General features: G+C 39.0%; 1 protein-coding gene across 1 annotated transcript in view; it reads left to right on the top strand.

The window, feature by feature from the left end:
* LOC101858958 (dedicator of cytokinesis protein 9) overlaps positions 1-25,022 on the top strand; it is a gene marked incomplete in the record, with an annotated part of 134,470 nt that overhangs the window by 26,933 nt on the left and 82,515 nt on the right. The window contains 16 exon segments of the mRNA XM_035971558.1: positions 170-292; positions 947-1,119; positions 1,901-1,970; positions 2,985-3,083; positions 3,498-3,629; positions 5,704-5,869; positions 7,110-7,177; positions 15,128-15,211; positions 16,410-16,568; positions 17,194-17,415; positions 18,130-18,332; positions 19,302-19,409; positions 20,658-20,746; positions 21,778-21,968; positions 23,071-23,136; positions 24,501-24,593. Coding sequence (XP_035827451.1) covers positions 170-292; positions 947-1,119; positions 1,901-1,970; positions 2,985-3,083; positions 3,498-3,629; positions 5,704-5,869; positions 7,110-7,177; positions 15,128-15,211; positions 16,410-16,568; positions 17,194-17,415; positions 18,130-18,332; positions 19,302-19,409; positions 20,658-20,746; positions 21,778-21,968; positions 23,071-23,136; positions 24,501-24,593 — 2,046 coding nt within the window.

The following is a 25,022-nucleotide window of genomic DNA, read 5'->3' as shown; positions in this document are numbered from 1 at the left end:
AAACACAAAAAAACCCAAAAAAACAAACAAAAAAACCCACCCATTGAAACTAACAAAGTCACAAAACATTGCGCCAAACAAACCAAGTCTACCCCTTTCCCCATGAAGCCAAGACTTCTTCGATGTTTAAAAACTTTTTTTTCCTTTTCCCTCTGTCCATCTTCCCCAGTCCCGGCCAAAGCTTGTGGAGCCTGTGGACTATGAGACGTTTGTGGTCAAGAACAAGGTGCTGCTGCACAATGACCCTCAGCTGGAGATGCTTAACTTCCCACACGACGATGTGCTGGTGCCGGTGAGTACTTAGTTATAATAATGTTGATAAAGATCACTTCTATAGCGCCCACTTTACAAAAAAATATGATTCAAAATCAATGTTTCACACACACTGGCCCTTTAAATGTACAACAATTCTTTCAAATACATAAGAATATACACTTGCAGTCTCACAAAGAACACATATGTAAAAAGACAATCACTGTGTGCTGCTGATCACACTTGTTGCTGGAAGAAGCACCAAACCAGTTAGTTAAATGGAATTTTAATAAATGTGTTTTCAGACCAGATTTAAATGCGGTCAAAGTGGGCCCCTTTCTTAGATGCAGTGTGAGGGAGTTCCACACTGAGGGAGCAGCAGTAGAAAAGGCTGTATCTCCTCATTTTTAAAGTTTTGCAAGGCACAGTCTTGAGTTGTCTTCGTATAGTTTTCATAGCCAACCAATAAGTAAAAAACATAATATTGAAATTATTTTTTTGATGTCTGAGTACGTAAGTATTTTTGTGTCAGAAAATACGTATTCTCTGTTTTTCTGGCTTTTCTCCTCACAGACTTGTCGATGCTGATTAAAAGTTATCTCCACAGGCAGGGTCAAAGCAGCTGGCCTCCTGTGTGAACCACATTGTGATGGTGGCGTGAAATATTTTTCATCTTTATTTATTCTTCGCGCAGCCCCCCGCCCCTCCTCGGAGAATGAGGACGTCTGTCTCGACTGTCCCTGCCAGCACCGACCAGGAAGTGTCCAGCTTGATGGTCAAGGAATGTCTGAAGACTTACACCAGTCCCCTGCAGACGGTCAAGTTCAAATACCAGCCTTATGCTGGGAGCTATCAGCAGCTGCCAAAGTAGGTCGTGCCAGAAAGCACCCTGACAGATAGCACTATTTTTTGTTGTAAACATTTCATTCTCCTTTTTGTGCATTTTAGGTGATGTTTTTGAAAAAGTTATTATTCCCCATTTGTTTTATACGAAACACAGATATAAATGCATAAAAATTTGCAAACATTAAGATAAATAGATATAGGCCTACTAATGAATGTACATAATCTGCATTATCATTAATATGATCAGATATATTTCAGTTTTTGTATGCTGTCCTTTTCCGAAATTTGTAGAAAATAGAGATTGAAATGAGCTAAAAAAAATATGGAGATAATTTATTAGTGTGTCCCTGATTTAGGGTATCTATATGTACTGTTTCCATTTCCTTTTATGTTTTGTAATTTATTTTGCGAATACTTGAATCACGGTCAGAGTTATGGTTCTCAAAATGACTTGAAACATTTTGCATTTTCTCTGTTTTAAATGATAACTGTTATCATGTCTATGTGCTTCTCTTCTACTTTAACTTAACAATAGTGTTGTTTTTTGTACTTGCTTTTCCCCTTAATTCAGTGACAGTCATTTTTTCAATGTTCTTCACTTTTCTTTAACTGAGCTCTGATGATTATCTTAATTATAAAAATAATAATCATCATAATTTCTTTTTTGTATAGCATGTTCTTTTTTTAAAAAGTGCCAAGCGTTGTCTTTTGAGTTTTAAAAAATGTGCATTATGTTGTTTTCTTTTCTTTCTCTTATTTGAGAAAAATTTGAAAGTCTATCTTTATTGTTTTCTTTTTGCAGTGTTTCCAAGAAGGAACCTTTACAAGAGCATATCTTTGAAATTGATGCTGAGGTGGAAGAGAAAGATGATGTGAGTACTGAGGGAGCAGAGAATGGAAAGAAAAGAATAGAAAAGATAACTTATATTTATCCTTGCCGATGTCATGCTATTATGAATTGTGTGGATTTGATGCCTCTTTCAATACTGTTAGATTTTTCTAAAAAATAGGACCATGGAATTTATTGTGGGTGATTGGCAGGTGCTCTGGTATGGTCTGCTCCTTTTTAAAGAATCAAAAGTTTATTGTCCTTATCTCTTTATCTTAAAAAAAAAAAAATGTTACTATTAAGTAGCACCTCCAATCTTTGGCACTTATTTGACCTATTTGTGTAAAAGCAAAAGTCTATCGTCCTTATCTCTCCACTTTTTTTTTCCCTTTTACCCTTCAGTAACACCTGTAATCTTTGGCACTGATTTAATCTTTTGTGTTGCCAGTGCTGTAGAATTCTTACTAAAACTAAACTAAAACTAAAAACAAATGTAACGCCTGTTACATATAGGACTTACCCACATTGGTGGAGCTTCAGATGAAATCTTCCTATTAAAGATTTGAACTATGGTCATCTGCACCTAGCTCAGAATGAAAGTAACTTATAGAGCAAATTTTTTTTATCGTTTGAGGCAAAGGGTTCATTTGAGAGTCAAGTCTTTTTGAGGGTGGTGTAAAATGGAGACTTCTTTAGTAAAGAGACTGGAGGGTACCACCAGTAAATCCTACTTCTTTGTAACCTTTTGATTGTTTCTGTTCGTCTGTCACACTTTTTCTGAGCACAAAATAACCGTTCTTTTGTTTGTGGGTTTCCTTTGACCTCAGACCAAGCCCAAACTCCTGTGGATGGTTGACGGGTGCTCTGGTGTCAGGTGTGGTTTGCTTCTTCCTTTCCTCCTATCAGATATATATCATTCTTATCTCTCTTCATCTTTTTATTCTGATGTTACTCTCTAGTAAAGCCTTTAATCTTTGACATTTATACATTCTATTTGTGTTGAAAGTGCCGTAAAACTCTTGCTAACACTAAAAACATAACATTTCCCTATCCCCAGGACACACTGAGCCGTGGCTTTGTGTCCACCATCACCAAACGTGGTTGGCTGTTCAAGGGGCCGGACAGTGGCAAGGACAACATCATCAGCTTCACACGGGTATGCTCAGCCCTCTACATGATTTATGTTTGAACTACAGTCAAAATTGTCAGGGAGAAAAGAGTTGTTTTTTTTGTAATTAAGGGGAGTCTTGGACAATGTTATTATAATACCAAAAAAAAAGCATACAGGATAAGTGGGAAGTGGTCATTTGTACAGGATGACCTTAAATAAGTGATTGTTAGATCAGGTTCGACAGTACATGAAATTCAAGATTTTTGTGTTTTTTTTGTGAGATATTTGGAAAACTAGCAATCTCATCATATGTTGACCAATCACACAACCTCCGGAATGTACGATTATACCTTGAATCTTACAAAAAAACCCCAAAAAAACAAAAAATTGCTATAGGAATGGAACCTCCACACCATAAATCTTCAAAAAGCAACGGAAGTCCCTTGTTCTGTTTTGCAGCAATTCAAGCGTCGGTTCTTCTTCCTGAAGCAACAGTCGGACTACTCCTACATCCTGGAGATGTTTAAAGACGACAAAAAGTCTGACTGTAAAGGAGCTATCTTTATGGACTTAGCCCAGGAGGTGGTCAAGGTAAGAGCCCTGATGTTTCAACAGATGGTCAGAATGATCAGATGGGCATGGATACTTCACATCCATTTTCCATTTGTCAGTGTATGATGTCATACGAGAAAAGTATGTTTTTTTCCCCTTTCCTCAAATTGACCTAGCTTTGTAAACTTTTATCAAACACAGCATAGCACCCTGTAGCTTGAAGTTTGAAGAATATCACAGGTTGTTTTACTTTTTTATACTTCTTCAAGACATGTTGGGTTGGTTTTTTTTACATCCTTTTGGCATATGGGTTTTTGGAACATGCCAAAATCATTTTGTGTTCTTTACTTCCATAAATCAGGTTTGCATTATTTTACATCTTTTGAGCATGTTATGTATTTTTTTTAGGTCTTTACATAATGTCTCGATTCTTTACATACCACAAAACTTTAGTATAATGTCTTCATCTTAAAACATACTCTCAAATATAACATTCATTGTCTAAAGTTCCAAGTTCTATTTTGTAATTGTGCTGTAGAGCTGGAGTCTGCTCGATTAATCGAAGGCTTGCGAGCAGCAGACGGCTTGCGCCAGAGGCTTGCAAGCAGGCTTGTGCTTTGCTTTGCCTCCCGGGGGGGAATTTCCGGTGTGTTGTGACTCGCGGACAGTCTTGCTGTACAGTGTCGTGACGTCGCGAACTCTCATGGCTGTGGGCTCGGTACATATTACAGAAGATTCTGGTTATTAGCGTTGAGAGGCTTGCACCAAAAGTGCAAGATTGTTTTTTTACCATAGTGGGGTTGTAAAAAAGAAAAAGCTCTATTCAATGCACTTAAAAATTAATAATGGATCAGCTGTTCTTATGATGCAAAAGCCTTTTAAAAAAAAAAAATGCACTGGCCAAGTGCTTCGTCGTCGCACACAAAAGACCTCAGTTCGATTCCTGTATGGGGAGAAAGGTTTACTGAGAACCTCTGTCTTTCTGCTGGGGCGTTGTTCCCTCTCTGCCCAGGTTGGCTCTGACATTGGGTTGAAGTAGGCCTAGCCCGTCTCCTAAATGTTTTGTATTATGTCATTGGGAGTGTAGAACATCTACTAAATAGGCTACATACATACGATACAAAAGCCAATCACAACGACCCCTGGAGTTTTCCATTCTAAGGTAATCTAAGTCTACTTATTACTACCAGAGACCCAGCAATGTTGTTACTACAATACCACGATTTCTCTCACTTTATCCACTCGTTCAGCTGATCAAGGGTGCGAAGTTAAAAATAGCTTCGGCTCTCTACGTCTTGCACCAAAACAAGCTCAGCCTCTCTCTTCCTCCACGGTTCAGAGTTCACACTGCGAGTGGTCGTGCTGCTCGCTCCACAGCAAATGTCTTGCTGTGCTGCCAGCAGTCAAACCAAATTGTAGGACCTAAGTGTCTTGCTATGTAGCGAGTGGGATTTGAGACTTGACGGCCGTCCGCTGCTCGCAAGCCTTCAATTAATCGAGCAGACTCCAGCTCTACCGCGCAGTGACACTGTGAGCGGGGTCTGTCTTTCTCCCCTCTCTCTTTTTCTGACGTAAGTGGCTTCGTGGATTGCAAGCAGGGTGGGGAAGATGAGGGGGTCTGATATGAGTGGCTTCGCGGATTGCTAGTTGCCGTGGACTTGAAGCTTAGGCTAGACTCAACTTTTCATGCTAGTGATTTGATTTGATGATTTGACCTAGTGATTTGAGGCTTGTGACTTGAAGTAGGGGCTTGTGAGCACGAGCGGGTTTGCTACCGGGGTACAGCTCTATTGTGCTGTTTGAAATATTTATGTAAAACATACCTGCTTAAAACATTTTTCGCAATAATTTTCACTTCTCAAGGGATCACAAAAAAGCAATAGTTTTACCCTTCTTGGGAAAGCAATGTAATCCATTACAGTTATAGATGAGATAGTGAGCTTATCAACTGGTACTTTAGCCACGAGTGGACACTTGGGTCTGAAGGGAGTCATTATAACTACCAACCACTTTTCTCTTCCGCAATTGGTGGCCGTATTTGAAAAAATGCCTTTATATTATGGTATATATTTTTTACGCTCAGAAGTCATGTTATTATTTCTAACGTTTTCAGAACCCAAAGAAGGGCAAACATTGCTTTGAGGTTCGCATGACAGACAGGCCACCATGTCTCCTGGCTGCGGAGAATGAGTCAGAGGCCAATGATTGGATCCTCACTCTGAACAAAGTTATCAACGCTGCTGACACAGCCTCACAGGCATCCAGGGACAGTATTAGAGGTGAGGTCACTGACCATAGGCTGGACATAGATACTGAGAGTGCTATCAACTCTTAGACCCAGAGGGAGGTGGTCAGTGATTCTATGGTCAAAGCAACCAGTCAGTATATAAAAAGGGGTATTTGATATGTGTTTGAAATCTGAGTACAAAAGTCCATTTTTATGTTGGAAAATAAATATTCTCTGTTTACTAGTATTGCTGTTCATGTATGTGTTGATGCTAAAGAAAAATTGTGCACTTTCAAGACTGGATTTGAGAATAATAATGAGAATGAAGTCATGTTACTTCTGACCCGAGTATAAATATTTTGGTCTCTTTTTGGAGATTTATCCAACCATGTTTAATGTTAAGGATTCTTTAGTTTTGGAGGAATCTTACAGAATTTGCAACACAAATAAATGATATAAGTGCCGAAGATTTGAGATGTTACTAGAGAGTTCCAAAGAAAAGAAGGAGGAGAGATGAAAAGGATAGATATTTGTTAGGAAAGAAAGAGCAAACTACACCAGAGCACCCACCGACTAAGGATTCTTAGATCTATGTAGAGTTGGTCAGTCTGTAAAACAGTACCTGCTAAACTGGGTGATATCACCCACTAGTGGACGATTTGGTAATTTGGTGGGTGGTGGGGATCATCCAGCTAGTGATAAGTGTTATTTAATACCCCTCTTGGAAATGCTTGTATGTGGGTGTAACGAAAAATGTTTGCCTCTTAAAAGTGGCAAAAGCGGGCCCTGGCTACAAAATAGTTAACAAGCATTGATCTGAAGGATGGGCACAGGTTTAGAAATTTTGCATGTGTAATGCTGGAGATCTGGCACATGTATTGGAAGTGGTCAATCTATAGGACAGGTGTAGAGTTCAGACTCTTGTTGTGTTTTGTATGCGGAATTCTGAGGCTTATGCAGGGACTAAAGGAACTAAACATCATCATGTTATGATAACCAAAATATAGATAATGATACAACTTTTGTAGGATCTTAAGTTCCTGCTAAGTTTCTAGTCATCTCACTTAGGTCTACTTTCAGGGTAGAGTTTTGTTTCTAGTGCACACTTGTACTCACTTGTGCACGTGTATGTCTGTATGTCAGTTGGTTAGAGGATGCCACTGTATGTCCTACTTTTTTCCCCCTCATTTTATCTGGCCTTTTCCCTGCAGGAAATGACTGTTGTTGTCTTGGTGTGCTTTTCTTTATTTAAAAACTTTAATTCAAATGTTCTTTTTGTTTTATCATTATAGAGGAGAATGCTTCATCAGGGACCCCAGAGAACTACAAAGAAAGCAGCATCAACCATCCTGTAGTAAAGGTAAGTCTCCGTTTTCCTCTGCTCCACTTCTCGTTTTTATTTTATTCTCTCTTTTTTCTTTGTTCAAGTGCACCAAGATGGCACTGATACATTTAATGATATCATGCTGGACTATGGTGTAGATGACCGTAGTTCTAACCCCGAAGAGGCATTTTTGTACTTGGCTGTTCAGGAACTTTTCGTGGCTCCACACCCAGTAGGGCTTTTCACCGTCCAAGCTAAAGGCATGAGTTCAATTCCCAAAGGAGATTGTATTTTATTGAGTAACCATGTCTTTCTGTGGAGATGTGGATTATATGCAGTCGTAGTTTGGTCCTGAATGACAGTCCAGGTTGAAGCAACCTACTGCTAAAATCATCTGTTTTTGGCTCTGGGTTGAAAAGAGATTAGAATATTTACTCACTGTGATCACTGAGTGGTATTGGCTTAACTTGTAAATTTGCACATCAGCTTAGGCTCTTTTTGTCTTAACTCTTTCAACACCAAAGGGATTTCCTGTGGTAATTGTGTCTCACGAGTCGCCTGTCACCATGGCCATATACTCCTTGCCACAACAGGCCTCCATTTTCCCTGCTGATCTGTGCCTAACAAGAATAAGATTCTTCACTAAATTAGTCTATCAACTGCTCAGTGTTAGACTCTGCACACATCACTTTTCAAAATAGTGTATAGTGTAGTCTTACAATAAGCAGTTGATATGCAAAAGTTGATATGCAAAGTTTTGCAGGGGCAATAGAATGTTAGCAACAGATTTCGTATAGACAAAGGCATGGCATTCATGGCTGTTCAACTCGCCTAGAAACCACTCCTTTAGTTGCTCTGTGCCAGCGGTCAGTGCCACCCATGTGTTGGTAATTAAATCAGTGGTCAGCCGTGCTCACTACCGTGAAGCCAGCGGCGCACCCCCGCCTGCCCGCGTAATGCATTTCTTCCAAATTGTGGTGTCATTCCCACTCCGATGTCTCCAGATCTAAAGATGTGATATCTCTATTTGATCCACCATTTCAAAGCTCAGCTTTCCCCCTACAAGACGATATAACTTTGGTCGATCTCAGTTCACTACCTTGATTTTATCAGACTACGTTCTCCAAGACGTGTTTTTATTGAATCGGATTGCTTTTTCAGTGTCATTTGAATTTAAACGCCAATAACTTCGTAAATTCACCGTCAGTTTCAATTCTTTTTTCTGAAATCTAGTAGGGATAGGTACACTGTACAAATTTTGCAAGTTTCAACTTTGTGTCGTTTTTCTGTAATTTTTTCTTCTTTAAAATGATATAGACGTCTTTGTTAAAAGTTCACAAGATTTTTGTGTGTGTTTTGTTTCAAATCTAGCATCTTTTTTTAAAATGTAATAATAATTATAGAGTGTGTTTACCAATATTGTGACAGTAGGCTTAAATGCAGTTTTAAGTGCTGACACCCTGACTGGTGATACCCGCGATCCTAGAGCGATACGTTTTTATCAAGAGTCGTCACTTGTGACAGCTGGACTTGGGGAACTGAGGACATATTGCGAAAAGTTGTGAATCTCCACTCAAGACTTAATATCTTTGCCTTAGGCAACGACACACAGATGCAGCTAAGTGAGTTTGAAACTTAACTCAATTTCTGACCCAATATCTTAGAATTGTCAAAATCGACCGAAACTATTGTGTTCAAATTTAATGCAATAAATCTTGACCCTCTATCAATGTTTAAACATGCATCCACTTTTATTTCTCCGTCATTTCGTATTTCTTTATTTTAATTAGTTGCTTGATTGCTCTAATAAATATGTCAGATGATGCTTTTTCAAAGTATACAGTTTGATGCACAGTTGGTGTTGTTTGGGCTTAGTCGCAGCTTAAACAAAGCTGAAAACTGCTGCACTAACATTTTCATCGCGAATCTGTTAGTCAGGTGAAATTCCCCACGTTGACCTCTCGACCCGTTGGTAATGGCTGGTTCGAGTTACGCTGAGCGTTGGGGCGCTGTGGGGTGCCGGTAGAACTAAAGCACCGCTCGTGAACAGCGGTGCATTGGATATGACAATAAGTTTTTAAAATTCTTTACTCATCTGGCAGGGAGAAATTTGTCTTTGTCATTATCATTGGCAGTGGTGTTACAAAGTTCATGATCACTCACGCATACACACAACAAGGAAGGACATAAATATTACATGCTGAAGCACCTCCGCCCCGTAAACACACACTCTCTCTCTCCCCCTCTCTCTCTTTCTCTCTCTCTCTCTCTCTTTCTCTCTCTATCTCTCTCTCTCTCTCTCTCTCTATCTCTCTCTCTATCTCTCTCTCTGTCTCATTCATTTGTTGCACTGTATGTTCAGCAACACTGTTACGAATGAATTTCTATTTCTATCTGTTCATGCTTTCTTGTAAATCACAAGTTTACTGTGGGTCAGAGATTGAAATTCCAATGTCAGTGGGTCGCAATAGTCACTTAGCATTATTTCCAACTATTTTTAGATAGAATATTTGTCTTGTACAGAAACTCAAAGTTATTTAGGTCTCTACCAATAGTTCTTGATGCCTTTCTGATCAAGTAATTAATTTTAATAATAATGGGCTGTTTTTCCATTGTTGATATCGATGATGTGTCATGGATTGGCATTGTCACTGGCATTTTTAATATAATGGCTGAGTACAGTCTGAAGTACTTTTTCTTCTCCGACTGAATGGTCAGGGAGTGAAAAAGGATGGGGTATATAAACAAAATTTTTTCCCAACCCCTCCAACCCCTCCAACCCCTTGTGGATAGCCCTTTTTTACATATAGTTGAAAGATTTTTGGTTTCTATCCAGTGATAAATTTTATATATATATACATGTAATATACATGTACGCTCTTTACTGCCACCTGCTCAAGATATTCACCTGTGCAAACGACCACTTCTCACTTCCCTCCTTGTGCATTTGCTCTATCATAATGACACTGTCCAAGGGGACTGCGTGTCTAACATGACCACATTTTTCCGGTTTGAACTGGATCAGCTGTAATTTTAATGGGTTTTTTAAAATTGATGCAATGATGTAGTTTGTATTTATTTATGTTTTTCTGTTGTTGTTTTTTTTGGTGATGTATGTTGTATCTATTTCTGATGCTTTGATTTCTGATTACTTATTGATCCAGTGACGAGGGTGTATGTATTTATGATTTTTTTTTCCGTCAAGTTTGAGGTAGGGCTTTGATGTCCAGTGCTGTGGTACGTGAATGTTTAGCCAAGTGTGTCTTTGATGTCATGTGTGACCCCTGCCTATCTACAGGAGCTCTGTGCTGAGCCCAGCGACGATGACGTAGATTCTGGTGTAGGCGTTGTGTCGATCCAGGTCCCTCCACCTCCTCCTCCCCCTCCCCCACCCCCACACCGCCGAGCCCCACCTCCCCCACCCCCTCCTCTTTCTCTGCCGCAATCTTCCTCACCCCCACCCCCACCAACAGTGGTGGTCCTGCCCCCAGACACCCCCACTCCCCCTCCCTCTTCCTCATCCTCAAATGACACAGAGGTGACCTCCTCGGTAGCCCCTCCCTCAGTTTCTGATGACAAAGCATCGATCGGTGTGGTCAATGGTAGCCACAAAGATCACCAGTTTGTGGAGCCCAGCGGGGTACCGAAAGTGATACGGAGAAGAAAGAAAGGGGTACATTGTTCGTCTCTCTGACCAGCATGCCCAGTGACATGTTTTCGAAGCCTGCCTCATGTCCTCAGTGTGTTTCACAGCGAATGAGAAACTTAAAACAACCTGACAAAATTGCCGGGGGTCAAAAAACAAAAAAAGAGGATCCATTTAAAGAGAAATGATTCGCTCATCTTTGGACCTATTTCAACAAAATGTAGAACAAATAATATTCAACCAAGGGAATGTCAAACTTGCCGGTGCAAAGAAAGTCAGTCTACATGTTCAAGTTATATACATTAAAAAAAAATTTCAACTAAAATTTTGTGAAATTAAAAATCAATCATAATGTGTCTGTGCATTACAGTAAAAATGTATATGAACTTGAAACTACCAAATAAACCCAGGGAAGGTGGTAATTATTTAGCTTCTATGCTTCAGATGGGGATCATTACCCTCCAGTTAAGCTTGAATGCAGAGTTTGGAACTTTTGTTTAACATTGAGTGTTAACGTTACAATTGCTTGTGGAAAAAACCCTCATTGGAAATGATTGATGGGATCAAGTTGGGGGAATGCTGTGATTATTCATTTGTAAGCTTTCAGCATATGGGACCCTCCCCAAAACTTTCTTGAAACCATGCAACTCTTGATGTGTAAGATGTGGCCCCACCCTACTGGAACCAGGCCTCCTCAATTGCAAAACCCCATCTTTTCCTGATTAATTTTCATACTATTGCCTAATTTGATGTCCCCTTGGTTGAATTTTATTTGTTTGAAGTGGTATTGAAGTTGGTGCAAATGTGACGGAGTTATTGCCCTCTAAATGGGTCTTATTTTTTTTTTAGACACCTTGGAAAGTCTCACTCATCATGTAGAACTGCCATTAACCAATTTTTGCTAATGAATTGATTCACAAGTTTCTAACCGGTTGATCACTACATTTAATTTGTTATGATTTAGTTATCAATGTGGAATTTCATTCCTAAATCCTTTTAGTTTTATGCCGAGCTTGTATCAAAACTTGTCGTAAAACAAAGTTGTCCAGTTTTTTCGCTCGTTTTAATTATGTGTCACAGATTGCTGAATGGATGAGCTACATCACTGGACATTTTGGTTTTTTTTTTCAGTCAGCGAAACTTATGCTGGTTAGTAATGTACAGAGCCGCCTCACTGCTTCTTAGTACAAACTTCTTTTCACTATTTGAAATTGTTTTGTTTTTAAAAAATTAGATTGAACATTTGATAACTTGCAGGGTTTTTAGAGTGTGGTGGAGGCACTTCCATCTGTTAGCTGATCATTAAACTTTCTGTTGTTTTCTGGTTTTTGTTTTTGTAGGAAAATATGTATTCCTTTTTTTCCATTTCTTTTGTTTATGATTTCTAGATGAGGGGATAAGGGGTAAACTGATGTTGCTTTTAGTGTGTATGTGCTTGTTGAGGAATAAAAGGACACATTCTGTTTTGTTAAATTGTCATATTGATGTGTGACCGCAAGTCCTCTGTTAGTGGAAAATTCTTCTAAAAAAGAATTGTGTTTGAAGATCATGAGTGAAGCCATAAGAAGTTTTAACCAACTAACCATATGTTTATGCAGATGTGCATCCCATTTCAGAAAAGGGAAAAATGCTGTTGTTTGTTGGGAGTTGTGGTGTTTGTGATTATTACAAGTTGTCAGCTGTTATTGGGTTGCGTCAGTAGTCTAGGGATTAGGCTACCGGACCCATAATAGTGAGATTGCGGGTTTGGGGGTTCGAGCGGAGCTGTAGCTCGAGCTGATGTTGTGTCCTTGGGAAAGGCACTTTACAACAATTTCGTATTTGGCTCGGCCCTTTCAGAAATAGACGTTAAACTCGGAGGTCCTGCCTCTTGAATAACCTATTAGTGTTAATAGGGGCTTAAAACCTATACTATTTATTATATTATACATTATTGCCCTTACTTTACTCTCTTTGCAGCGAGCAAGGTCTATAACTTCTCTTCCTCTTTGGATGTCAAAGGCCATCATCAGTTCATTTTAGACAAATTATTACTATTACTATTAGTTTATTAGATGCTCTTATTATTGTGCGCCTTCACCCGGTGGAAAGACAACTGCCTTCTGTCTTTGTAAATAGGAAAACTTTTGGTATGGGCATGACAGTGACTAATACTGACAGCATCCTATTAGTAATGTTGTAAATAAAGTGAGTCTTATACTTTTTCAGCTAACACAGAAGGTGGATTTTCGTTTAAGTCGTATTGCTATGTAACTTATGTATGTCAAAGTTTGTGTAATTTCATGTTGACTGATTGAGGGTTTCTGACACTAATAAGTGATTGTGAAACCAATGTCTTTTTGACTAAGGAATTGTGATTGTGTTTGATATTAGAATTTCCAAGTTCCTGGTTAGATTAGGTGGTCTGGCTTTTGCTGTTGTTAAAGGATGATGATGAAAGTGTTTTGTCTGTGCTACCAAGCTCTACTGATGCTTTCCTTTATTTTTGTGTGTGTGTTTTCATGTTTTGAAACTTTTGGTATGTACAAAGGCTGGAAAAGGACTGTGGACTCTTGCTATGTTTTCCCTTTTATGTTTTTTTTTGTCCTTGTGTTCAACACTTCTCCCACTTGCGTTCTTTGAGTTAGTTTGAACCAAGGTGTAATTCTAGTGCTGCTGTGGGTGGTTGACGGGTGTTCTAATGGGGCTTGCTCCTTTTTTTCTGTCAAACATTTGCTTTCCTTATCTTTCCTACTTTTCTATGTATGTTACTGTCTAGAAGTAGCACCTCTTATTTGCGGCCCTTATATGGCCTGTTTGTGTACAGGTGCCATTAGACTCTTATTAAAACTGAACTTCTGCCTGAGAGTACCTGCAGGTATTGGTGTCTGTGGTGTAATGATTAGGGCATTTTGCTATTGCACGCAGAAGATGTGAGTTTGATTCCCATGTTGGAACATTATTTTCCTGACTGTCTTCATTTGTCTACTCAAATACTGCATCCTGTTCAGCCTGGATTGACCCTGATAGTCCTGGTTGAAGCAGCCCATCTCCTAAATGATTTAAGATTGTGTCAATGGAGGCATAAAACATTAGCTGACTGTACTTTGAATAGGAAGATTTTTGTCCGCCAGCTGATTCTGATGTACTAGTTCAGAGATGTTGAAAATTTGCAGTTTCTTCATCTGTAGTATTGGTTGTATGTGTTTGAAAAAATATTTTTTTGAAATTTAAATTCTAAATGTTGAAAAAAAAAAAGCAAGAAAAGATACACATTTGGGTACAATTTAAACAAAAGAATATAACAGTTTTTTCTCTCGTTCTCTCTGGGAATAGAACTGTTTAAAAAAAAAAATGTTACCAGATAATCTCTTTCGTCTAAATGCTTCAGATATTTCTTTTCTTCTTAACTCCTAAGCACACAAGCTACTTAGCCTTTGATGGAAACTGTTCTTTGCTGCTTCTTTTGAGACTGAAAAGAAATCTAAGGATACGGCCACTTGATGCCGGAGAAGTGTTGGAACTCATGAATTGTTGCTTCACTAATCATGTTTTGTTTGTGAGATTTAAAACAAAGATGTTTTCACAGCTGCCGTTGTAGATGCCCTGATAAGGTCAGGGTAGAGAGAGAAAAAAATCTCTTTCACTGCATGAAAGAGGAATTGTGTTGTGTTTGCTTCTTCACCCGCCAGGCGAATTCCTTCACTTCGTTGTGTTTCCTTTGTTTTGGTATTTTCAGATATACATTAAAAAAAATGCTTAAACAGAATGAAGTAGACTCATCTGAAAAATATAATTGAAATGTTCTTATATCAGAAGGTTTACTTGAGACTTGTCAAAAAAACAAAAACATGATGTTGTAAATATCCTAACATAAAGTTAAAAAATCTCTGCAGTCTCATGACAATTTGATGGCTTTTGTTTGTTTGTGATGATAGTCTTCGCTCAAATGACTGACATGTCGAAACAAATTTTTCCCCCAAGAAATTTGATGGGTCTGATTTTTTGTGGAAACTTGAGAGTAATGAAGGTTTTTAGGCCAGATTGTTTCCCCCCCTTAAATGAATGAAGTTTGTGAAGTATGTTTGTAGAGGTCAAGCTGTGACATCTGAGAAGTGGCTTGATAGTACCTTCATGTGCTCTCCTGACATTTCAATATCATTCACCTGAATAATCAAATGCCGTTGAAGGATATGATGAAAATCTGTGTATTGTAGTCAATTATTACATGGCTTTTAGGGATATATTGATGAAAATTTGTGAATTGCAGCAAATAATACATGGATTTTAGGGATATTTTGATTAAAATGAGTGAACAGTGATGCTAACTGGTTTATTATTGTGTTTTTTTTTTCTTCCAGTACTGCAGGGAAACCGATTCCTCTCTAGCCAAGGCCAGGCAGGAAGCAAGACAGAATTTGTTCTCAATATACCCAGATATGAGAGTGAGTCCAAGTCCTGTCAGACATACCCAGTGCACACTGCGATCGGATTTAGTTGGGCCAGCCAGATTTTCTTTCATGGATGGGGCCAAAAGCTACCAATTTTTTGCGTTATATGATTGAATTGACTAGTAACCTTCAAACGCAAACACATTTGGTTTCGAGGGTCACAACTGAACTTACTTACATCTGGTTGTGTTGTGCCAAAGTGGTAGCTTTTGCCATTCATGAAGGAAAATCGAGCTGGCCCCTGACTCAACCCAATGAACACAAGTGGCAGTGTAATTTTGGGATAAGTCTTTATGTTGTACATGTCTGAAAAGACACCACACAGTTATGTTACAAAAACAAAAGAAAAAAATGTTTAAAAAAAGAAGAAAATCATCACTTCCATTGATTTTCTTGGAGAAATTTGTGCACAATGACATGTCCTATGCTTTCAGGAATTAGATTTAATTTACTTTACTTTTATCCACCACTGATACCCTTTTTGGTATCGCGGAGGAATTAGATTAAAAGGTATAAACACATATTATACAGTATCATAAGAAATACAATGTGTTCTTATGCAGCATTTAAAGGTTGGAGAAGGTCACTTGTTGGAGATCATATAAGGTTTGCATTTTTCAGTGTTCTGGCGTTTAGAGCATGTTAAAACTGATTAAGTGACAGCCCATAATATGCCTGCAGGCCCTCCCCCAAAACTACACACTGACACACACATGCAAACACTCACACACACATACAAACAGACACACATACATACACACGCACACACACACACACACACACACACACACACACACACACAACACAGGGGAGTTTCATGACTTGTAAATTAGAATTTAAATGTTGATCTCATCTTCTTTTTCATCTTGAATTTCTTTAAAGATATATTTTATTGTATGCTATAAGTGGCTTTGCTATTTTTACTCTGCATCTCAAGAATCATCAATTGTATACTTTTGATAATGTAACTATTTTTAATCTGAATCTTAAGAATCATATGTTCTATATTTTTGATAGTGCAAATATTTTCCCTCTACAATCAAGAATCATCAATTCTACACTTTTGATAACATAACTGTTTTCTACTCAACACTACCTCAAGAATCAAAATTCCACAATTTTGATAGCGTAACTATGGTACCATGACCTTCACTGTAAAAATCTTATTGCTATCAATCATTAACTGTTACAGAGATCTGCGTTTGATGAGGATGCAGAGGAGGAAGAGGAGCCTGAGATTGAGGTGTTCCCACGGCCATATGCACAACGTTTCTTGCTTCAGTTGAAGGAGCTACGCTTTGGCCTTCAGTTCAATCTGGCTGACGAAGGCAAAGAAAACAAGAAATGCAACGTAAGTGCTGACACATATTTTGCTGCCTCTGATTGTTAAGTAAAGGACCTATGTATATGGAGTGGTGATTATGTTCTTTTTCAATACATGCAGAAGACTTGAATTTGATTCCCATGTGGGGGAAGTTATTTTATTGCGTATGACTTTCCATTTGCTGCAAAGCCACATGACATGGGTTCAATTCCCATGTGGGGGGAAGTTTTTTTCTTGCATATGACCTTCTGTTTGCTGAGCTATGGTGCGGCATGAATTCAATTCCCATGTGGGGTAAGTTATTTTCTTGCGTATGACCTCCTGGGTGCTGAGATGTGGTACAAGGTCTTTGTGTGTGGGTGTTTACCTTGGTCTCTGATTCTGTCATCTCTAAGCTCAGGGAGCATTAGGAAAATACAGTTGAACCTGCTCTAATAGTCATATGTGTAAGACAGTCACCTGTACATACGGCCAATTCCCATTTCCCCCTTTGCTATTTTTTACATCATAATGACACTATTCGAGATGTCCAACAGTCTAAGCCAGCCACTTTTTTCCTTGACAAAAGATGGCCGTCCTAGACACCTTCGACTTTATTAAATCTGTAACAATTTCATTTTCTTTCACAAACTTTTTCTTTCCCTCAAAACAGCCAGAGCCGTTCTTCCTGACTTTTGCCATCTACGATGCAAGGGAAGGGAAGAAAATCTCGGAGGATTTCAGCATGGATCCCAACGACCCCGAAGTGAGGTCTATGATTCCGGCGGACCTCCTCTCTGCCTCGGACAGACTGCACAGTGTGAGCGGTCAGGAGAACTCCATGCCGGACCTGGCCAACCTGAGTGAGGGGTGGCTGTCGCAGTCTGCCAGACAGGTGCGCTAAGAAGTTGACACACATGACCCTTTTGTTTTGTTTGAAATCTACCCTTTTTCAAATCTCAGACTTAATAAAAACAGCAACAATAAGAAGAAGAAGAAGAAGGAGAAGAAGAAGAAGAAGGAGAAGAAGAAGGAGAAGAAGAAGAAGAAAAAGAAGAATATGATAAAAATAATAAATAATCTTAAAAGTAATTTTAAAAATTAAAATTAGATAAAATAAAATAAAATAATGATAATAATAATGATCACTTCTATAGCGCCCATTCCCTGGTGGTTCTAGACGCTTCACTATAAGTTTAAATTTTAAATCAATGTTTCATGCATATTGGCCCTTTCAACGTACAACAATTTTTCAAATATATAATATATACTCATAATCTGACAACTGGAAAATCAAAAGACAGTAAATGTGAGACCATTTAACAAGAGACACATGTACACACAGATGCACACACAAGTACACTTACACGCACACACACACACACGCGCACACACACACACACACACACACACACACACACACACACACACACACACACACACACACACACACACACACACACACACACACACACACACACACACACACACACCAGACACACATACACAAAAACTACTAGCAAAGGACAGGGTTGTATAAATGTTTTTAGATTTCTCTTACAAAGAAAAAGACGATTGATAGTTGATATATCATGGCTTGTATTACCAGGGGATATTTTCCATCGCTCGACCTCTCCAAGATGTGTATCTAGTCGCTCGCATTGAAAAAGTCCTTCAAGGAGGTATCACTCAGTGTGTGGAACCGTACGTCAAGGGAGGTGATTCCAAGATGGCGCTGAAGGTTCACCGGCAGATGAAACAGTTTTGCAGTCACATTGGCCACTACCGCATGCCTTTTGCCTGGTCTGCCAGGTAAGTAATGTTGTGACATGGGCTGCCTTGAACTCTGATAGATTGCTTGGGCAGGTGCATAAGATAAAAATGGAATAAATAAAATGAATTGCCACATTTTTATCTGTCCCAAATTTTGTATGGTCAGCATGTTTTACTTTTTTTCTTTTTCTCTTTCTCTGATAGGCAGGGTCGAAGTCTGCCTCCTATATTATGTAAATTGTGTCAATGGGGGCTTAAACACCTACATGAACATCTCTCTCTCTCTCTCTCTCTCTCTCTCTCTCTCTCTCTCTCTCTCTCTCTCCCTCTCTCCCTCTCTCTCTCTCTCCCTCTCCCTCTCCCTCTCCCTCTCCCTCTCCCCCTCCCTCTCCCTCTCCCTCTCCCTCTCCCCCTCTCTCTCCCTCTCTCTCTCTCTCTCTCTCTCTCTCTCTCTCTCTCTCTCTCTCTCTCTCTCTCTCTCTCTCTCTCTCTCTCTCTCTCTCTCTCTCATTGTTTCAACTTCCAAGATTTTTGTTTATTTAGTCGGTCACTATTTTCACAAAGTTTAGTTTTTGTTTGACAGTAGTTTTTCTAAAGACCTGTTGGTCTTGTTGCACTGATGTCATGGTCTTGATGTGCATTACCTGAAGTGGTTGTGTACCCTGTTTCGGAAGTAGTCATGAGGCACTAAAGTTCTCTCTATTTTTTTCAAGTGGCTGTTTAGCACAACGTATTGGATGGTGAATGATCTGTCACCTCCTCATCTTACCCCTCTTACCCTTACTCCTTTCCGCCCTCCTCCCCCTCCCCCCCCCCATTTCATTAAATTGGTGTCTATTCCCATTAATTACCTGTTCAACACAACTTATTGGACTCTGTCTCTGTCCTCTTTCTGTTCCACATAATTTTTGTTTACTTTTTCCCGTGACTAACACAACTTATTGGAGTCTATCTATTCTCCTCCTCCCCCGCCTCTTCCTCCTCCTCAAAATGTGTCTATTTTATCAGGCCACTGCCCAGCACATCTTATGGGACTCTGGATCTGCCAATCTACAAACAGGAGGGTTCCAAGTTCTCTGAAGAGGAAATGGTCAAAGTATTGCAAGATTTTAGAAAGTAAGTGTGTCATTCTGTACCAAATACCGCTGTGATATGATAGTATATGTTTTACCCGTCCATGTTTTACTCCTCCTCCTTCTCCTTCTCCTCCTTGTCCTCTGTCTCTTCCTCCGTCTCCTTTTCTTCCTCTTCCTCCACATCCCCCTCCTCCTCCATCTCTTCTTTGTGTTATTGGTATTGTGAAATTTATTTGTGTAGGTTTTATCAAGTTAAATGTTGAGCTTTCGATACAAACAAAATTGGGATGATTAAAGCCCACACTTCTAAAATACGGTTGAACCTGTCCAAGACAACCTACCCATTTTCAAGGAAAAATGTGGTCATCTTAGGTGGTTCTCTTATAGTATAGAAAAACCCACAAAGGGGGAATGGGAGTTGGTGGTTTGTACATGTGATTGTCTTGAACCGGTGGTCGTTAGAGCAGGATCAAGTGGTCTGTAGAGCAGGATCGACTGCATGTACTGTTATTCTGTCTGCATCAACGACCCCAGGATATATCTATTGTCTGTCCTGTGAACCTCCCTCCTCCTCTCCCTCTCTCTCTCTTCTTGTCCTCTAGAGAGTATATATCTCCTCTATCACTCTAGTATGTGTCTTTTCTTGTCCTCTAGTATATGTCTCCTCTTGTCCTGTAGTATGTATCTCTTCTTGTCCTCTAGTATATGTCTCCTCTATCACTCTAGTATGTGTCTTTTTTGTCCTCTAGTATATGTCTCTTCTTGTCCTCTAGTATGTGTCTCTTGTCCTCTAGTATGTGTCTCTTGTCCTCTAGTATGTGTCTCCTCTATTTCTCTAGTATGTGTCTCCTTTTGTCCTCTAGTATGTGTCTCTTCTTGTCCTCTAGTATGTGTCTCCTTTTGTTCTCTAGTATGTGTCTCCTCTTGTCCTCTAGTATGTGTCTCCTCTTGTCCTCTAGTATGTGTCTCCTCTTGTTCTCTAGTATGTGTCTCCTCTTGTTCTCTGGCATGTGCCTCTTCTATGTGTCTCCTCTTGTCCTCTAGTATGTGTCTCCTCTTGTCCTCTAGTATGTGTCTCCTCTTGTTCTCTAGTATGTGTCTCCTCTTGTCCTCTGGTATGTGCCTCTTCTATGTGTCTCCTCTTGTCCTCTAGTATGTGCCTCTTCTATGTGTCTCCTCTTGTCTTCTAGTATGTGTCTCTTCTATGCGTCTCCTCTTGTCCTCTAGTATGTGTCTCTTCGTGTCCTCTAGTATGTGTCTCTATCTGAGCGTTGTGTGACCTCCACAGGCCAGACAAGGGCTCCAAGCTACAGGTCATCCCTGGCTCTCTGAAGATCTCCTTTGACCTAATAAGTGCTGACAGTGAGCCCATAAAGAGTGAGTCATGAATTATTGTAGATACTTAGTTATGAAAAAAATAAGAAAAACAAGATAAAAAAGAATGGATACAAAAAGAGTGGGTCGTGAATGATTAATGATGCTTGGTTGAAAAAAACCAAATGAATTGTTTATAAAAGAGAGAATGGGTCATGAATGCTTAATGATAAATGAATAAAAAAAAGAAAGTAAAGTAAAGGGAGGAAAAAGTGTTAGTCTTGAATGATTGAAGACTCTTAGATTTAAAAAAGAAAATATTTAAGGGGGAAAAAAAGGAAAAGGAAAAAAAGTGACCCCTAGGTAGTAGAAGAAAAGAAAAAAAATAGAAAGAATAAAAAAGAGTGAACCAAAAGAGTGGTTTATAGTCTGTGAGCACTTTCACTAATAGACTGTAAAATGGAACAAGCCAACAGGCAGAAGGATGGAAGTTGTATGAACAAGACAATAAAATCTCACTTTAACTCAAAGAAGTCTCTACAAAAATATGTCAGCAAGCACTCTTATTTGAAATATTTTTGGACTAGAGTATTGTAATGTTGGCGGGTTTTATGTACGTGACAGGTCACCAGTGCTAATCTAGACTGCCGCATATGGGTATGTTGCAGGATTCTATTATGTTTAACACTGTGTTTGTCAACTTTTATATAGCCCGCGCCCACTTTTACCACATTTAAGAGGCTAAAACTTTAGTATTACCCACCCATGTGGGGCATTAAATAATACTTGTCTCGCCTTTTTTTCTTCAGAGCAGTTTCGAGAAAAAGAGGTTTTTTTTGTCTGCGTTATCATTTAAAAATAGAGTCATTCCGAAATTTTAATTCTAATTTATTTTAAAAAACTCGTTACAGTTTAAATTTGATTTTTTTTTACACAAGTAGGGCATCTGATCAGGCTTTCGATTCATCAAATAAATTTTTTTTGCCAGTTTACAGCAATACTGGGGTGATACCCACTGCTCTCCAAAACTACCACATCACTAATTAGTGGGAGATATCACCCAGTTTGGTAAGCACCGATTTAAAATATTGCAGACACATTGACGTCATCTCTGGTGCCCGTCAAACCGTTTTCGGAGCCAGCGGCCGGCAGCGTTCCGGTTGTTGAGGTGGAGGAGTTTGTCCCAGACGTGGCCTCCCTGAGCAGCTGCTTCGACAGTTACAAGAACAACCTTTACGTGAGGCCGGTGTCCCTGAAGTATGACAGTCAGAAAGCGTTTGCCAAGGTGAGCGCATGTCTATTTTTAAACTTTGAACCTTGCTGCAAAAGTACTCCTGTCATTTTCCTTTTCTCAAAGTCTTTTATCATAAGGCAACAAGAGAAAGAGGTCAGTGGTCATTATTTTCCATTTTTGTTGTTTTCGGTCTTGAACCACTGTTTGACTTGTTTCATTTTTCTTGGTAAAAGTAATTTGTATTTTAAAAATGGCTGGAAGTTGTACCCTGGTGACACATTTAGAATGGCTGTACAGGGATAGAACAACAGTCTTCAATATGACAACGGGGGGAAAAATTCAATTGTCCTCGTATTCTCTTTGTCAGCCTACTGCCTTCATTCTACTGTACTCTTTACATGCAAACTTAAAAGCTCTGCTTTTGTTTTGGAGCAGACATCAGGTGGTTGGAGGATGTCACAGGTAGGTCCTACTTCCTTACTTTTCCCTCTGTTTGATCTCTCGGTTATTCTTGCTTTTTCTTAACATTAAATGACTTTTGTTTTGACAATGTGCTATTCTTTTCTCAAACAATTAAAAAGACAATAACACAGTGACTTGTGCCTATATTTGGTTAATTTAAAGTCCTACTGAAACTGCAAATTAAACATTTTTTCCTGATGCTCTCCTGGACTGCAGAGATTTTATGTGTGCGTCTCAAGTTTGACAAATTTGTTTCTAGACATCATGAATGTAGCAGGGGCTCTTGTGGCTCAGTGGTTTGTGAGCCTAGGCTTGCACACAATGTCAACCATATGTCAATGGCATGACATTTTAGGTTGGTTTTCAATGGGGTTTGTACTTGAGCAAGATATGCTGGCCCTAGATTGGAAGCAAAGTGCTGCACATTGGCGAACAGTAATGACGTTTTGACTGTCTGTATTGATGTAATGAGTGTAACGTAAAATTGATATATTATTGTATGTGTGTGCGTGCACGTTTGTCAGTGGGTGTGCGTACAAGCATGCGTGCGTGCTTGCATGTGTGTGTGGGCGCACATGTGTGCATCCCATTTTAAATCAAAACTTTGTCAGAGGGATCTATGAAAGTTGAATTGTATTTTATTCTCTCTCTTCTTATTCATCTAGAGTTTAATTCACTTGTATGTTCTCAGGCCAGGAACATTGCATGCTGTATTGAGTTGCGAGACTCTGACGAGGAAGGAGCCATGCCCCTCAAGGTAAGTTTTGCTCAACCGCAGTTTAGAAGACATGTTCTTAGTTCCTTTTTTTTTGTTGTCACGCATTGATTATTGCAATTCACTATTCGCTGGCCTACCTGAAGAAAAAATTTAAAAACTCCAACACATTTAAAACAGTGCTGCCAGGCTAGTATTAAAGCAATCAAAAGGCCATCATGTTACTCCCCTCCTTAAAGAGCTCCATTGGCTTCCACTGAAAGCGAGAATCGAATATAAGTTAGCCCTACTATGCTTCAAAGGTCAAACTAACCAGTCTCTCACATATATTCAAGAAATCATTGTACCATACACACCATCACATGAACTAAGATCCTGTGGTTCTAGACTAATTTAAACGCCTCGTGTGTCACTGAGGAAATATGGTGAGAGAGCTTTTTCTTTTTCTGGACCAACAGTTTGGAACACTCTCCGTCATGATTTGAGGACCGAAATAAAACTTGATACCTTCAAAAGGGGACTCAAAACACACTGATTTAAGAAATATTTTAAATAATGGACAGTGCCTTGCCTTTTTGTATGAGCATTTTTTATTGTCTGAAAGAATGTTGCTGTCAAAATGTGCGCTCATGATGAATTTGTATGGTGTTAGTATGAATGCGTTTTTAATGTCCTATGTACACCTTGGGCCCATTTTGAGGGGAAAGGCGGGATACAAATGCTCTTATTATTATTATTTATTTTTGCTCTACTTGTTGACTTATGATATTTGAGTGAAAATCAGTCTTATTTGCTGACTGTATACTATATAAAAAACTAAAGACATATTCATTGTCTCTCATATTTGCTCGAGTCACTGTCTGCTCATGCATTTGGCTTAAAATCTAAATGTCTTACCTTCTGATTGTACCAGATATAAAAAAAAGAGAGAAAAAAAAGTAAAAGGGAATTTTGTTAATTTATGCAGATCTCAGCTTCTTTGAAGTGTAAAAGTAGATGAGGTGTTAATATGCAATCCATAAGAAGATCAATGTGTTTATGTTAAAGAGCTGGACTCTGTAATTCTTGTTATGTTCTCCTCACTTCTGCGTAGCAAATCACGCTATCTTTTGTAATGGCAGTTTTACCATCTGTGATATTGGTTTGCCTGTGCTCAAAAAGTATTTTGTTGAAATTCAAATTCTCAATATTGCAAAAAAAGCGAGAAAAGATGTATAATTTAGGTACAATTTTTGTAAAGAATGGAGCAGTTTTTTTTTCTGTCTTGGAAAATCTTGCTTTCTTCAGTTAAACAGCTTGCCAATGTTATTTATTTTGTTTATCAATTTCAATTTTTTGTTCTGCAGAGAATCAACAGGGCCAATGTTATTTCCTTTGTATATCAATTTCACTTCTTTGTTCTGCAGAGAATCTACAGCAAGCCTGGACTGTCACCGTTCACTAGTGTCGCCAGCACCACAGTGCTACACCACGCCCAGACACCAGACTTCATGGAGGAGGTAAGTAGCATTTTCTCTGGGTTTTGCTGGCTTTGTTGGTATTGTTTTTAAGTCATACACAAAAAAAGCTAGGTATATTTTATTGATGAATATATGAATTTTGATTGACATAGAATATAATTATGCATACTTTATGCCTCTCCTTTTCCCGCTCCTTTCATTCTTCTCTTTTCATGAACTCTTTTCTTCTTTATTGATATCAATATATCATTTTGACCCTCCCCCCTCTTCTCCAATCCCTTCTCCCTCCTATCTGTCTCTATCTCAGTATCTCTTTCTCTGTCTCTCTTTCTCTGTCTCTCTTTCTCTGTCTCTCTTTCTCTGTCTCTCTGTCTCTGTCTCTGTCTGTCTGTCTGTCTGTCTCTGTCTGTCTGTCTGTTTGTCTGTCTGTCTGTCTCTCTCTTTCTCGCTCTCTCTTTCTCGCTCTTT

The sequence above is a fragment of the Aplysia californica genome, unplaced genomic scaffold, assembly GCF_000002075.1.
Source record: "Aplysia californica isolate F4 #8 unplaced genomic scaffold, AplCal3.0 scaffold00461, whole genome shotgun sequence".
Classification (NCBI taxonomy): Eukaryota; Metazoa; Mollusca; class Gastropoda; order Aplysiida; family Aplysiidae; genus Aplysia; species Aplysia californica.
This window is presented reverse-complemented; position numbering and strand designations above follow the sequence as displayed.